The sequence below is a fragment of the Microcaecilia unicolor genome, chromosome 1 (assembly GCF_901765095.1).
Source record: "Microcaecilia unicolor chromosome 1, aMicUni1.1, whole genome shotgun sequence".
Classification (NCBI taxonomy): Eukaryota; Metazoa; Chordata; class Amphibia; order Gymnophiona; family Siphonopidae; genus Microcaecilia; species Microcaecilia unicolor.
Genome location: NC_044031.1, coordinates 214,148,518 through 214,165,425, shown reverse-complemented (window position 1 = coordinate 214,165,425; position 16,908 = coordinate 214,148,518). Strand labels below are relative to the sequence as shown.

Below are 16,908 nucleotides of genomic sequence, written 5' to 3'. Positions count from 1 at the left end.
CCCCCAGGAACTTTGGTTATCCCCGCAACGGGAAGCAGTTTGGGGACGCCCAAAATCGGCTTTCGATTATGCCGATTTGGGAGACCCTGAGAGAAGGACGCCCATCTCCTGATTTGTGTCGAAAGATGGGCGCCCTTCTCTTTCGAAAATAAGCCTGATAGTGAGACTACAGAGAAAATACAACATTTTTAACTTTTCCAAGTAATGTTGGTCTGAGGAAAAATAATACTTAACCCTTAAATTACACCTGCCATCACATTAGCATTACAATTCATCATAATTTTAATCAGTAATTTTTCCCAAAACAAAATTCTCCAAATGAATAGGGTCAAAAAATTGAACTCTATCTTAATCTCAGAGATTGTATTTAATTTTACTGATCTTCCTCTTGGACATTTTAATCTTCATGGGGATATCATCAGTACAATTACAGATATTTTTTTTTATTCTTTCTAGTTTTTTTAGGGCTAGCTCAAGGCCTCCAACTCACAAAGCTGAATATCATCTTGCTCTTTTTTTTCTTTTTAACTCTTTTTCTTTTTTGTGAGTATCTTTATTAGAAAGAAAAACAAACTCTGTTTTGATCCCCAAGTATAGTATGCATTTTATGACTCTTTCCTGGACAACTTTTGATCTTACATGGCCAGCACTAATACTAACATTTAAGTTATTAATAAAGCCACTGGAAGTTTGAACTCTAGTAATTTTGAACAATATGCTTTGATATGTCAGGCTTCTCCCACCAGATTTTACTAATATGCCACTGTCTACTCAGGCTTCCTACTGGTACAATACTTTATGCACTGCTCTGGATAAGGCAGCTCTGCTTCAACAATACTGTATTTCATCATTGTTTAAAGCTTTTGAAGCAGCAGTCATATCATGTTGAACACCATTATGTAAACAACGGTTTCATGGGTGTAGACCAAGCCTGCAAGAAACTGAAAAGTACCTTTCTAAACTCATTCATGTTCATAGGAGTTATTCTATAATTCTGAGATCCAAGCCTCCTTATCAGGATCTTCAGGTGGATCATACTTCCTTCTTATCATCACTCTGCTTTTCTCCACACACTGTTGCGTCATTGCCGATTCTTTTTCCCATGCAGCTAGATGAAGCTTGGATTTTATCTCTTCAGACTCTTCCTCAGTTATTTTGACCAGTTACCAGTTTGCTTTTAACACCCCATTGTTGCTTTGCCTTGAGAAGGCTGTCTGCTATGAGATCCTCTATGTCTCTTTTGGACGCTATACTAGAGTAAAAGTAATAGAGGCGCCCTTTTACAAAGTGGCAGTAAGCCCAATATGGGTTTACCGCATGCTAATCTGAAGCTACTGCCGGCCCACCGTGAGCACTGGCTGTAGTTCCAGCCCTAGCGTGCACCATTTCCCGCGCTAGGAAAAATTGGCCAGTATTTTTTTTAACGCAGTGTTAACCAGGCGGTAATTGGGCAGCACCAGGCACTACCAGTTACTGCCAGTTAGCTTGTGAGTCTTTACTGCCACCTCAATGGGTGGCAGTAAGTGCTCCCCCCCCCCCCCCCCCCCCCCGACATGGCCAAGCGGTAAGAGTAATCTTACCGCATGGCCATGTCTTTTTTCAGCCTTTGGACCTCAGTGCGAGGCAAAAATTACCCTTGCTGCTAGCGCAGGGCCCTTTTTATTGCAGCTTGGTAAAAGGACCGCGTAGTAAATGTTGATGGTCCATCCAGTCCGTGCAACAAGATCACCACACTTGAATCTGGCACTCTGTAAAGGTTTCACTTCTTCATGATTAAACACTGGCATACTTAATCTCTCTCTCCCTACCAATTCTTGGGGCACAGACCACAGAAGTAGGCCCTGTACCAGTCCTACTTCCTAACTCTTCGAGTTGCTGTGAAAGCCCACTCTAGCCTTGATTTGGATATGTCTTTGCTATTTACGGGGCCCAGACTGTAGAAGTCTGCCCAGCATTGGTGTTACTTCCCAACTTCTGTAACTGCTATCAAAGCTCACTTCAGCTATGAGGTCATTTATGAATTCTTCCATTGGTCTGTTTCTTTTTAACCTATTGCTGATTCCCCTGATCTTCAAGAAGTTTTGCCCTGACCCAGATGAAGTTTCAAAATAAAAAGTAAATGTTACTTAAGGTCTGAAACTATTATACTATCACCACCACTTTACTTTGACTACTGTGGTTGCTTCTGTAATACACATACAAGTCCTGAGCCTACACAAGAAGAAGTACAGTAAATGACCCTGCTTTTCATTACCACAATGAAGAGCTTATAGCCTTATCTAGGAATATTTCAGATTCACTTAATTCCAAATACAGCCAATGCTTTAAAACGAGAGTATGCTACTTAGCCAGATGAGGTGCACAACTCCTTCAGGACTTGAAACCACTGTATATAAGATGAGCACATTCTTATTACTGTATTTGGCATGCCCTCATTTTAAAATCTTACAAATGCAGCAAGACACATTATAGCTCTAGCACCCATAGCCTTACTACCTACAACTAAACATTACTGAGAGACTATGAAGGCAAATATAAAGTATGGTGGTATATTAGCAAGAGTTTCCAGCAAAAGAATGTAAGCTTCTTATCGCAACTTGCCCAGCATTCTTTCATCTTTGAAGCCCTCACACAACGGAAGCAGCATGTTCATATTTAAAGGGAGAAAATAAATGACAGATTCACTACTGGAGGACACATATCTGATGTTCAGCTGTGCTGACAACAAGGGAGGAATCTATTGCATAAGCTACCGCATGCAAGAGTTCAACAGCTTCACAGAGACTATTTGTATTATGAAGGACAAAGAGAAGAGAACAAATTACAGTTGTTTGTTTATAAATAGATCCCTACAAGATTGCAATTTTGACCTCCTGTCCTGGGACATGCGCTCAAATAATATTGAGCCATTTTTAATAACATATAATCACACAAAACTTTGCACACATAGAGAAACAAATGTTCAAGCAACTAACCAAACTGTTGAAGTTAGTAGAATACACTAATAAAAATTATGTACTCGGAGTAAAAATGGCTGCAGTGCAAGACAGGCCCAACCATTGAAGGACTGATTTTGTGCACGTGGCTCTACTCTTCAGCCTCTAACAACTTATGAAAATGAAGCCCCACAGTGAGTCTCTGGCACATGGCCCTCCCTCCCTCCACATCCTCTATGTGAGACCTCTGCTGCAGTACATATGCAAATTAACCATGTTCCTGGCTCTGTTTGAATATACATATACACATATTTAATCTATAATCCTTTTTACAACTTACAACACACAAACAAATTTAAATACACTTTATCAATATTTAAATACAATAGAAATTGAGAGGAAAAAGCATCATTCTAAAAAAATGTTTCAGAATCATATTTTAGGTTTGCATTATTTGACAAAAGGGAAATGGAAAAAGAAGAAAATAATTAAGTAAAACTTTTTATTTGAATACTGTAAGTTCTGATAAATGACTTATCCTGGGGTAGGTAAGGGTGCGAGCTCTGGTGTCTTATGAGATGAGCTCCTGCAGCTCTTTGTCAGTTAGCTCATTCACTTCCATAATCTTCTCAAGTTCTTCTCTATATTGACTGAGGTCTTGCAGGAAATGAGGAATCCTCATGTTCTCTACTACTCCAAATTCCTTCAGGCGATCCACATCTTCATAGGAGACCTGCCAGCAAAATCCAGATAAAATACAATTACATCTACTATGCCAAACCACCATTCCATACTCTCTAACTCACAAAAACCCAAACTCAATATGTTTTTCCAGAGAAATAAATCCCAGCTATGAATGCTGTGGCAGAGTTCATGCTATTCAATAAGCTGATATAACCTACAGTTCTCCTCCTAAAGACAGACAGCAACTAGACTTGCAACAACCCATAAACATCAGGGGAATAAAAATTTCTAACCACATCAGATCATTGCCTTTGGCTATTCTCCCCCACCCCTACATATTTTTTGGCCTTATTAAAACTGATCAATAATACAATCCAAAAACAAGAATACCCCCTTAAAACACTGACCCATTTTCAACCATATTCACATTTTATGAGACCTAGAAGTCATGGAGCACTGACCTTTCCAAGAACTGTCAATAGTTGGAAGTTGATAGATTCTCTGTGTCTCAGGATTTGAAGAATGCCTTCCAAGTATACCTGATCTTTACTGAAGCATCCTAAAGGAGACACAAGTAATGTTTGGCTGATGGAGCAAGAAAAAGACACATTTTGGAAACAGCAGTATTCAATCCCCCCTCCCTTCCAGGAATATATAAAGCAGTTCATCTAAGCTATGTTTTGGTGGCAGGGTTATACACATACTTAAGAGCTACAGTAGACTCAGCCAACCTACAGAGTATGTGCCACAAAGCCTGATCTTCTGTTCTGAAGCTTAGGTGAAAGGAGGAGGGGGGGTAGAGGAAGTAGGCAGGAGAACAGAAAGAGCAGGGATGGAGAAGATATATGGTGCCCACACAGGTGGTATGGATAGATGTTGAGACTCCAAGACAGGAAAAGGGTGGGATTGGGGGGTGCAAGGACTTGGCATACACAGCTGTAGAAAGCATGGCAGTGTGGGCCAGTCAAAAACACAATGTTAGGTATTATTAGGAAAGGAATGGAAAATAAAAATGAGGACGTTACAATGCCTTTGTATCATTCCATGGAGCGATCACACCTCAAATACTATGTGCAATTCTGATCATTGCATCTCAAAAGAGATATAGTGGAATTGAAAAAGGTACAGAGAAGGGCAACGAAAACGATAAAGTGTGATGGCACGACTTCCCTATGAGGAAAGGCTAAGTGGCTTTGTCTCTTTAGCTTGCAGAAAAGATGGCTGAGGGGAGATATGATACAGGTCTATAAAATAATAATAATGAGCGGAGTGGAACGGGTAGACGTAAATCACTTGTTTACTCTTTCCAAAAATACAAGACTAGAGTGCATACAATGAAGCTACAGAGTAGTAAATTTAAAACAAATTAGAGAAAATATTTCTTCACTCAATGTGTAACTAAACTCTGTAATTTGTTGCCAGAGAATGTAGTAAAGCTCTTGTGATGCGGGACTTGGATCGCCTAGAAATTGCACAAGAGGGGAGGACTATTGGGAACAAGCGCTTTGTAAATATCTCCCGGGAGGAACGGGTGGCTTTACAGGAATTAGCCACAGATCCGGATATTATCATCCGTCCGGCGGACAAAGGCGGCTCGATAGTAATTCAAAATAAACACTCTTATGTCCAAGAAGTAAGTCGTCAGCTTCTGGACTCAGAGTTTTATCAAGTGTTACCAATTGACCCAAAAGAGTCTTTACAAGCAGTCATCTCGGAGCTAATAGAGCCAGCAGTGCAACAAGCAATGTTAACAAAGGCTGAGGCTAGATTTTTACAACCTCCTGATCCACGAACTCCAGTGTTTTATACGGTGCCTAAAGTGCATAAAAGCTTATTACAACCTCCGGGACGTCCAATAGTATCCCTTACAGGCACCATTTTAGAACCATTGTCAAAAATGCTGCATCATTTTCTTCAACCGTACGTGAAATTAGCGAAATCGTATATACAGGATACCGCTCATTTTTTGCGGTATGTTGAGGCTACGGGCTATGTGTCCCCGACAGTTTTTCTTGCGACGCTGGATATTGAGGCTTTACACTCTAACATTCCACAGGAGGCTGCCTTGAACATAGTACGGAAGACTCTCAGTGACCACACAGCAGATGACAGAATTTCCATCGATTTATTAATGGCCTTCGCTTCTTTGGTATTGAAGAATAATTATTTTGAATTTAACCATACGTTCTACTTGCAGAAGAAGGGAGTAGCAATGGGCACTGCAGCTGCCCCCAGCGTGGCTAACCTGTACGTCAGCCAATTTGAGGAAGACAACTTATACCAGTCACAATGGTATATAAACAACATCAAAAATTGGCTTCGCTTTATTGATGATGTATTTTTCCTATGGGAAGGGACTGAAGATCAATTGCAGTTATTTTTACAATGGTTAAATAACATAGACAAAAATTTAAAGTTTACGGCGAATAGCAGTACCATTAATATTTCATTTTTGGACACTTGGATACACAAGGTAGGGGGCAAATTACATGCAACAGTGTACCACAAATCCACTGATCGTAACACGTTGTTATCATGGAATAGTCATCACCCATATAAATTGAAGTGGTCTCTCCCAATAGGGCAGTTTTTACGTCTCCGTCGAATTTGTTCCACAGATGAAGCGTTTAAAGTTCAAGCCTCGATACTCATGTCAAAGTTGCAAACACGAGGTTACACCTATAAGTGTATCCGACAAGCATATAAAAGAGCTTGGTATGCTCAGCGTCCATTATTGCTATTAAATAAAGATAAAGAGAAGGAACAAATGGAAAAAACAGTATGTGTCCTAGGTTTTTCTACCCTGGCTTCTGAGGTAGCACATTTAATTTTCAAACATTGGCAAGTGCTTACATTTCATCCAGTGTTCCAGGAACACCCCTGCATTGCGTATACCAGGGGTAGAAACCTTAAAGACCAGTTAGTACACACGCACTTTCCTCCGAGGCTTCAAACAAAGGTATCAGGATGCCATCAACCGTGCGGTCAATGTCAGTTTTGTGCATTGACTAGCACGATGACTCAGTGGTTTTATGCCAACACTCAACGCACATACAAAATGGAACAACAGACCACTTGTCTTTCATCTTATGTGGTGTATATCATATATTGCCCATGCTCCCTATATTATGTAGGGCGCACAATTAGAACTATGAGAGTACGGTTGATTGAACATAAAAGTAGGCTGAATACAAAAACACTATCGGCCCCTTTAGTACCTCATTGTTTACAATATCATCATACTTTTACGGACCTTAGATGGTTCATAATAGAACAGGTCTTAGAGTCGAGAGGTGGACAGGACCGCAATACAGCTCTAATTAGGAGAGAACAGTGGTGGATACACAAGCTGCATACAACTAACCCTCACGGGCTGAACGAATCGGTGGAATGGAACTCTATGATTTAACCTATTCCATCTATATATTTTTTTCAAAAAAATGAAGTTATTATTATCATCACTGTGTTCTGTTGTTAATAGCTCGTTTCAGTTCTCGAGTTATTTTTCCACATTCAAGCAGTGTGAAGTTGAACTAGAAATGTGAATTGTGAGACATGCATATACTCTTATATATACATTTATCCTTTTAAAAGGTTTTTTGTAAAGGGCACTGAGGAGAGCGTATTTATTAGCGCCAGATTTTTGCTCTTGCTTTTTCAGAGACGTCACCATGAAGCATCATCATTCTGCAGCCATTAAATAGCGCCTTCTAAGAACATTCGAGTGCAGTATGGTTTTCCGATGTCTGCGCTCATAGACTGTTGTGAATTCAAGGCGGGCATTTTTAACCCGAGTCCCTGATGAAAGTTTTGAAACCCGCGGCGTCGGGCGCAATTTAGGGGAAGCCTAAGCGGACTCCAACAGCGAGAGACACGGACTAGAACTTAAGATAAGTTTTTTACAAGTTTTTCACTTAAAGCACGTATATTTTTAGCACTTTTTGAGTGAGTTTGCAACAGCACTATAAATAGCATTATAAACAGTTAATTAAGGGAAGACCCAATGAAGAGATGCTAAGCCACTAGGCAGGAATTCATGAAATTGCCTTTAAGTGGTATCGTCCGAGGGTTCCCAAACTAGTAAATCTATACATGTATTGAAATATGGTATATGGATGTTTGGGTTTTGCAACAATCAAAGCAAATTAATTCCCTATAGGTAGGCTATGGGCATTCACACAGTTCTTATCTTTGGATTTGTGAAGTGTAGAGAATGTAGTAAAGCAGTTAGCCTACCGGGGTTTAAAAAAAGGTTTGGATAGCTTCCTAAAAGAAATGTCCACAAGCCATTATTAAGATGGACTTGGGGAAAATGTACTGCTTATTTCTAGGATAAGCAGCATAAAATGTATTGTACTGTTTTGGGATCTTGTTAGGTACTTGTAACCTGGATTGGCCACTGTTGGAAACAGGATGTTGGGCTTGTTGGATCTTTTGTCTGTCCCTGTATGGCAACACTTATGTACTTATGGCTGATTATTAGGGAGATGAAGTTGATTTGGTAACAACTTACAGACAAGAGGGTCCACAGTATTAAAGCGGCAAAGTTTATTGGTGACAGACAAATGCAGACAGTGAAAAGCTACATATGGGGTCTTCAATTACAGAATGAATATGTTCATGTTTATTTCAGCACTTAATAAACTGCCTTTCAGAGTTTAATCAAAGCAGTTTATAAAAACTCAAAAAGAGGAAAGAGAAAGAATTGTCCTATATACTGACAGGACAAAAAAGTAAAAGAAGGAAAGAAAGAACAGGTCAAGGGAAGGGGGTGGAACTGAAAGGAAGAAAAGTTAAGTGGCATGACTCAGATTGAAAGTGTAGGCCAAATGGCCCCAAAGACTCTGTCAAAGGCCTGCATGAACAGGCAGCTCTTTAATCCAGTTCTAAATTTAAAGTAGGAGGGTTCAATGCAAAGGGAGATGGGATGCAAATTTCACAAGGTGGGATCGGTACAAAAAAAAAGACAGACCACCTGGTCAACTCCAAATGAGCACAGAACCCAGATGGAATAGATAGGTGAGAAGGCTGAGATGGGGGAAGGGACTGAGCAGGGGCATATAAGGTAGTCAGTGATTTAAAGTGTGCTTTTATATGCCCTAAATCTACAGTTCTATAGGGAAGGCTGTTAGCGCTTTCATCTGACTCCTATCATTGACCTCTTGTTTTCTGTTCAGTAATTATTACTATAAGGCAGATTGTTATGGTCTCTTAATTCTGGTGGAGATGTGCATGTCTCGCACCAGACCCCAAAAGACCACCAAGAGCAAATATGTTCTATTTGACCTTTGTCATTCTTATACCAAATTTCAGGCATTATTGGAAATTCCCTATAAATAAGAAATAAACAGAGTTAGAGACAGGCTCAATTATAGGATTTATTACTCACCAAAGTCAGGTTACATATGAAGCATTGATTTATAAGAATATAATTAAATATTCTTACGGGGAGATCTTTGATAGGGTGATGCAGGTCAACCTCTAGTCTCAGACTGTCCCCCTATAGGAAGGCTGTCAGCCGTATTTATACTCTTGATTTACATTGATCCCTATTACCCCCCCCCCCCCCCCCTAAAAAAGAGTGTTTTACCCAGGTGGCCCAAGACTAACCGCAGATTTAGATATTTTTACCCTTGGAAAAAATCCCCCACCTCTTTCCAGCAGATGGGCAACTGTCTTTGACTACAAATGTTCTCTCTCACGTCTGCTTTTTTTTTCATGCACCTGCTACAAGGTCCCTCCCTGCTATCTCTGCGGTCAGAATCTATTTTCATCATTCCAAACTATCAAACTAATGTCACAGTTAGAAAATGCTTTTTTAATCTCAATTAATTCTTCCTTGGCCTGTCTTTCCCAGCAGCCCTTAGGCTGGGCCATGCTCTTCCAGCAGGTCCCAAGCTGGGTAGTAGGCCTCAGGCCTGTACTATATTTATACATCAGGGAGCTCAGACAGGTAGGGTTATGTGTAAGCAGGGCCTTTTGAGTTAAGGACAAAATTTTGAAATGAACTCTGAAGGAAACTAGAAGCCAAAGTTTCACAAATCAAGAGCAGAGTTAAATGATCAAACTTCTGTGCATGGGGCAGAAGACAGGACACTTTTTTTTTTGAACAGTCTGAAAGTGTCTGAGAAGAATTCCACTAAAAAGTAGTAGAGACTGTCAGGCTTATTTTCGAAAGAGAAGGACGCCCATCTTTCAACACAAATTGGAAGATGGACGTCCTCACAGAAATGTCCAAATCGGTATAATCGAAAGCCGAGTTTGGACGTCCCCAACTGCTTTCCGTCGCAGGGACGGCCAAAGTTCACAGGGGCGTATCGGAGGCGGAACTTGGGCGTGCCTAACACTTGGACGTCCTCGACCCATAATGGAAAAAAAAAAGGATGTCCCTGACGAACACTTGGACGACTTTACCTGGTTGTGTTTTTCTTACGACCAAGCCACAAAAAGGTGCCCGAACTGACCAGATGACCACCGAAGGGAATCAGGGATGACCTCCCCTTACTCCCCCAGTGGTCACTAACCCCCTCCCACCCTCAGAAATCATCTGTAAAAATATGTCCTGCCAGCCTCAGATGTCATACTCAGGTCCATCACAGAAATATGCAGGTACCTGGAACAGTTTTAGTGGGAGCAGTGCACTTCAGACAGGCGGATTCAGGGCCCCCCCCCCCCCACACCTGTTACGTTTGTGGAGGAAACAGCGAGCCCTCCAAAACCCACCAGAAACCCACTGTACCCACATCTAGTTGCCCCCCTTCACCCATAAGGGCTATGGTAGTGGTGTATAGTTGGGGGGTTTGGGGGGGGGGGGCTCAGCACACATGGTAAGGGAGTTATGTACCTGGGAGCAATTTATGAAGTCCACTGCAGTGCCCCCTAGGGTGCCCGGTTGGTGTCTTGGCATGTCAGGGGGTCCAGTGCACTACGAATGCTGGCTCCTCCCACAATCAAATGGCTTGGATTTGGTCATTTCTGAGATGGTCATCCTTGGTTTCTATTATCAGTGAAAATCTGAAACGACCAAGTCTAGGGACGACCAAATTTCATGATTTGGACATCTCTGACTGTATCATCAAAACAAAAAGGTCCATCTTGTTTCGAAAATACAGGTTTCCCTGCCCCTGGTTGGGGACGTTCTGCGGAGACGTCTGCATGAAAACTTGGACGTCCCTTTCAATTATGCCCCTCTACGTTACAATAGTTCAGTCGGAATATGGCACAGAGCAGACATATACAGGCTGTGTCGTTGAGATAGTGATGTAAAGCTCTGCATTGCTGGAAACTTGAATGCCATAAAACTGGACCACATTACCGAGGATACCTGAAGATCAAAGGATAGCCAATGTATGCCTAAATATTTGAAGGCGTTCATTAGGACTATTGGTAAACCTAGAATAGTGGGAGTAATAGAGGGGTGAGAAAAGTGGTCAGAAATCCAGGAAGCTATGGTCTTTGAGGGATTTATAGAAAGACAACGATAAATGAGTCAGTCAATACTAGAATCCAAACAGCACTGAATAGAATGTAGACTGGGATATATTGGGTCATGGTAACAGATAAGATGATGATGTCAGCAGTAAATGGCAATATCAAAGGTTTGCATAAGCATTACTAAAAAGGGCTAAGAAAAATATTAAACAGGCAGGAAGCCAGAACAGAACCCTGAGGCATCCCACATAGGAGAGACTGGAGTGAAGAGCGGAAAGAAGGCAAAAGAAACAACATAAGAGTTGTGTGTCACGGTTGTGTCCAGGTTCCTTGCTCGCAGTCACCTCGGTCCCCGGGGGTTAGACCTGGGGAATGCTGCGAATTGATGGTTTACAGTTTCCCATGTTCCAGAAGATATGCTGGTCCGGTCCGATCCGGATCTTCCAGCCCTCCAGATTGTTTTGGGAGTTTTTTGGAACTAAGCAGTACCCGTACCTGGTGAACTCCCTTGTAGGCTGCCTTTATTAATCACCTGGGAAGGTCCCTAGTTGCCTTGCAACAGAGGTCCTCAGAGGAGTTTCCTTTGGTGGAAGTCGTTTGCAGTGCTGCTGAGTTTTTCCTGATTTAGGTTTTGACCCTGCTTGTTTACTGACTTACTCTACTGTCTGCTGCCTGCCCCGACCCGGCTTGGTTCCTGGCTTACTCTGCTGCCGGCGGCCTGCCCTGCTCCAGCAGGGTTCCTGGTTCCTTTATCCTGCTGGTCACTGCAGTTCTGCTTTCCTGCCCTGTCTGGTAAGTCCTGCCGACCGCCCACACTCTGGGGCTCAACCCCTGAGGAACAGTGGTTAGGTGCAGGTGAAGTTTGGGCTATTTCCGGTCCAGTTGGCGGCAGCCTTTGTCTGAGAGTTCCGGCCCGGGGGGGCCGGGAAGTCTGTTCTGCCTGTCCTGTGTTTGGGTGATTCTCCTGCCGCTGCCGCTTCTTGGCAGTGGCCCAAGGGCTCACTACCTAGAAGTCCGATAGTAGCGTGACACTGTGGTAAAGAAAGGAGACAAATCACTGATGAACTGTACCAGGCAGGCCTACAGCAGACAGTCTAGCCAGAAGATGACTGTGCTCAACCAAATCAAAGGCTACCATAAGGTCTAATGAAAGAACTGGGCTATCTTACCCTTATCCATAGTGCCATGAAGGCCACTCAGTAGAGCTCTTAGCAAAGTTTCCGTACTGTGGCCCAGCCACTGGACAGATGGGGATGTGGTAAGTAGAGCCTTCAGTGTATTGTAAAAGTTGAGAGAAGATGACTTTCTCAGTTAGTTTTGACAAAAAATACAAATTCCAGATGGGCCTGAAATTTGAAAAGATAAATGGATACCTTCAGAAGGGGGTGAAGCATGGCCATCTTCCAAATGGAAGGCAATTTGGTTGTAGACAAACTGTTAAAAATTATCAGAGAAAGAGAATAAGGCCATACATAGGGATTCTGTACCAGGCAGAGGGAATAGGATCCAAGGGACATGTCATGAGGTGGAGCTTAGTCAGGGAAATGAGAATAGATGGGCAAAAATCAGACCACAAATTGGTGGACAGAGAGAGGATGAAATAGATGGGGAACACCCTAGGACTCAAAGTGGGTGGAAGGAGAGAAGACCAGAGGGTAGAAATTATATCACCAAAGTGCTGAGAAAAATCTTCAGCTGACAAATTTGCTGGCAAGGGATTTTGAGGAACTGTAGCAGAGAGATGAGAAACCACAAGGAAAAGTGTCTTAGGGCAATTAACAGGGTGGTTAATCAAACTGGTGAAATAAAGCTGTTTAAACTGCTATAGCATAAAAATGATATTGCTCCCTACAGTAGATAAGAGCCTCTGAGGTGTTAACTTTCTGCCAGAGTCATTCTACATGCCGGACTTGTCTTTTGAGAAGAAAGAAATCCTGATGGAACCAGGGAGGCTGGGGTATGAGAGCAAGGGGAAGGTGGGAGAAGGGCGCCATGGAGACAAAAACATGAAAAAGAATGGAATCCCAGCAGGTCACAGCTTGTTCCTGTACCAGCAGTGAAAGGAAATTTTGGGGGAAAGAGTGCAGAAGGAAAGCAGAGTTAACAGGTCAATGTGGGCTAAGATCCCTAATGGGAGAGCAGAGAGCACAGCATGTTGGAAAAGGGTGAGGGATGGTAAAGCAGAAAATGATCAGACCAATGAACTGGAAGAGAAGTGAAATGGGAGAGGGTAAGGGCAAGGATTCAGTATATGGCCAGCGTGGTGGGTAGAGAATGGGATATGCTAGGGAAAGACTCAAGTCTGAAAGAAAAGATAGGAAATTTTGATCCTGGAGTGAAAACTGATGTCACCCTAAATCAGGAAATGGAGAAAATGCACTACAGCATCATAAAACAACTGCAAAAGGGAATCCTAACGGGAGAGATCAGGGGAGGAAGGGTAGCACAAATACCACAAAAGGCTTGGTTATATAATCAGTGTGGGAGGACCAGCAATTGGGCAGGGCTACTGGAGATAGAATCTAACGCCTATGCATGCTTTTGCATGCCACAGGGGGTGGAGCAAGCAAATCAAACAAAGCCTTTAGGGACACATGCCTCTGTGTATCGAAGGCAAAGCCAACAATAAGGCAGGGTTGTTAAGGACAGAATTTGGAGCCTATGCATGCCCATAGAAGAGAAACAGAGAGAAAACAGAATCAAACAGCCTTAAACAATATGGCCAGAGACAAGCATGTGTGAGAGCAATTTGGCAGTGCTGGCATTTTAATGGGGATGATTCTTAATACAGCCAATCAGCGAAACATGACTCATGTCGGATCAATATCCCCTGCTGATTTGACCAGTGTTTAAGATGAGCAAAAGATTTTGTTCAAGAGAAATTTTGAATTACAGAAATATTGTGTAATTTGATATTAAATATAAAAACCTTTAGTGTTTTGGACCAATGATGAATTAGGTGAAGAGACCTCGGAAAATAATTCCTGAGCTCCTAAGGATAACCGCTGAAGGTCCATTATGCACTTTAAGTGATTGTTTGCAGGGGTATTGTTTGCTAGATACAAGCTTGAGCATGTCTGAGGGTATACCAGGTGCAGTGTCTGATAGTATAAGCGCTGCGGCTTCTAAATATAGGGCAAAGCAGCCAGGTCATTTTAGGGATTCTTCAGCAGGCAAAACCAAGGCAGCTACTGAGGTGCAGACTCAAGGTTTCATCAAGAGATCACCAGGTCAGGGCAACACATTTATTCAGAAGGTTCCATCAAAGCACTCTTGAAAGAAAAAAGTGTTGCGGCAACTATATTAAGGTTTTTAATTTACTAGTAAGAGGAGAAAAGATGATAAAAAAAAATGTATGCCATGACAGCTGCAGACTATCACTTAAAGAAAAACAAAGTACTGTTAATAATACTGACAACTGGTCAGAAGCTTTCCAGATTTTCGCTACTATCACAATAGAAAAACATCCTAAAAAATGCTGTGCCGTTTTTAAATATAAAGATCTCATATATGACATACTTTCTGGCTTAATTACAATGAGCTAAATTAAAGGTTGACAAAGCAATGGGGCCAAATGAGGTACTTCTGAGGGTACAGAAGGAACTTCAAAAAGTTCTTGGGGCTCTGCCTGACTTCTTCAATACTTCTGTAGAGTCAGGACTGGTCCCAGAGTCCTGGAGAAGAGTGGATGTAGTTCTTCACCACAAAATCTGAAATTAGGAGGATGCCGGGAATTACAGGACAGTTAGTTTGACCTTTGTGGTGAGTAAATTAATAGAAATGCTTCCAAAACAGAGGGATTGCAAGACCCAAGGCAGCCTGGTTTTACGAGAGTTATGTCTTGTCAGACAAATCTAATTAATTTCTTTGACTAGGTGACAAGAGTGTTGAATCAAAGGAAAGCACTATGTGGTGTACTTAGATTTTATCAGAGCCTTTGACACAGTTTCATATAGGCAATATAAATAAACTAAGTGCCCTTGGTATGGGCCCTAAAGTGACTGACTTGATTAGAAACTAACTGAGTGGAAGGTGACAGAAGGTAATGAATGGTAAATGGAGTTCACTCTGAGGAAAGGGACTATTACCTGTAGTGTGCTGCAAGGATCAGTGCTTGGTCCAATTCTTTTTTATGCTTTTATGTAATATTGTGGAAGGGCTGCCGGTAAGGTTTGCCTCTTTGCAGATGATACCAAAATCTGTAATAGGGGAGACACCACTGATGGTGTGGAAAAGATAAGGAGAGATAAAACAAAGCTTGGTTTAGAATCTGGCAGCTAAATATAATGCTAAAAGAAATGTAGGGTCATGCATTTGGGCTCCAAATACCTGAAAGAATGGTACAGTATAGGAAGTGAAGCACTTTTGTACATGAAAGAACAGCAGACGTGGGGTGATTATATCTGATAATCTTAAGGTGGCTAAACAGATTTTTTTAAAAAGGCAAAATTCAAAGCCAGAAGGATGTTTGGGTGCACAGAGGAATGGCCAGCAAGAAAAAGAAGGCAATACTATCTCTCTAGAGACCACACCTTCAAAAAGATATAAACAGGATGGAGTTGGTCCAGAGGGTGGATACAAAATGGTTAGTATTTTTCATCATAAACCTCATGGAGACAGTCTTAAAGATCTCAATGTGTATATTTTTGAAGAAAGGATGGAGGGGGAGCACAGAATGAAGGTGAAAGGGGACAGACTCAGAAAACTTCATTAATGGTCTAGACCTAATCCCTGGTGAATACCCTGCTGACCAAATATGGTCCAATTTCGCTCTACTCACCGCCGACACAGTTACCCGGGCGATTAAACAATACTCAAACAGCCACTGTCAACTGGACATCTGCCCCAGCTACAGTGGGGGAAATAAGTATTTGATCCCTTGCTGATTTTGTAAGTTTGCCCACTGACAAAGACATGAGCAGCCCATAATTGAAGGGTAGGTTATTGGTAACAGTGAGAGATAGCACATCACAAATTAAATCCGGAAAATCACATTGTGGAAAGTATATGAATTTATTTGCATTCTGCAGAGGGAAATAAGTATTTGATCCCCCACCAACCAGTAAGAGATCTGGCCCCTACAGACCAGGTAGATGCTCCAAATCAACTCGTTACCTGCATGACAGACAGCTGTCGGCAATGGTCACCTGTATGAAAGACACCTGTCCACAGACTCAGTGAATCAGTCAGACTCTAACCTCTACAAAATGGCCAAGAGCAAGGAGCTGTCTAAGGATGTCAGGGACAAGATCATACACCTGCACAAGGCTGGAATGGGCTACAAAACCATCAGTAAGACGCTGGGCGAGAAGGAGACAACTGTTGGTGCCATAGTAAGAAAATGGAAGAAGTACAAAATGACTGTCAATCGACAAAGATCTGGGGCTCCACGCAAAATCTCACCTCGTGGGGTATCCTTGATCATGAGGAAGGTTAGAAATCAGCCTACAACTACAAGGGGGGAACTTGTCAATGATCTCAAGGCAGCTGGGACCACTGTCACCACGAAAACCATTGGTAACACATTACGACATAACGGATTGCAATCCTGCAGTGCCCGCAAGGTCCCCCTGCTCCGGAAGGCACATGTGACGGCCCGTCTGAAGTTTGCCAGTGAACACCTGGATGATGCCAAGAGTGATTGGGAGAAGGTGCTGTGGTCAGATGAGACAAAAATTGAGCTCTTTGGCATGAACTCAACTCGCCGTGTTTGGAGGAAGAGAAATGCTGCCTATGACCCAAAGAACACCGTCCCCACTGTCAAGCATGGAGGTGGAAATGTTATGTTTTGGGGGTGTTTCTCTGCTAAGGGCACAGGACTACTTCACCGCATCAATGGGAGAATGGATGGGGCCAT

At 42.2% G+C, this 16,908-nt stretch overlaps 1 protein-coding gene across 2 annotated transcripts in view; it reads right to left on the bottom strand.

Moving 5' to 3' along the window:
• Positions 1-1,607: 1,607 nt before the first annotated feature.
• KIAA0895 (KIAA0895 ortholog) overlaps positions 1,608-16,908 on the bottom strand; it is an 89,778-nt gene continuing 74,477 nt past the window's right edge. For both annotated transcript variants that reach the window (XM_030204153.1, XM_030204162.1), the window contains 2 exons: positions 4,082-4,179; positions 1,608-3,669 (listed from right to left, as the gene is read on the bottom strand). In XM_030204153.1, coding sequence (XP_030060013.1) covers positions 3,508-3,669; positions 4,082-4,179 — 260 coding nt within the window. In that variant the 3' untranslated portion in view covers positions 1,608-3,507. The remainder of the gene's footprint in view (positions 3,670-4,081; positions 4,180-16,908) is intronic.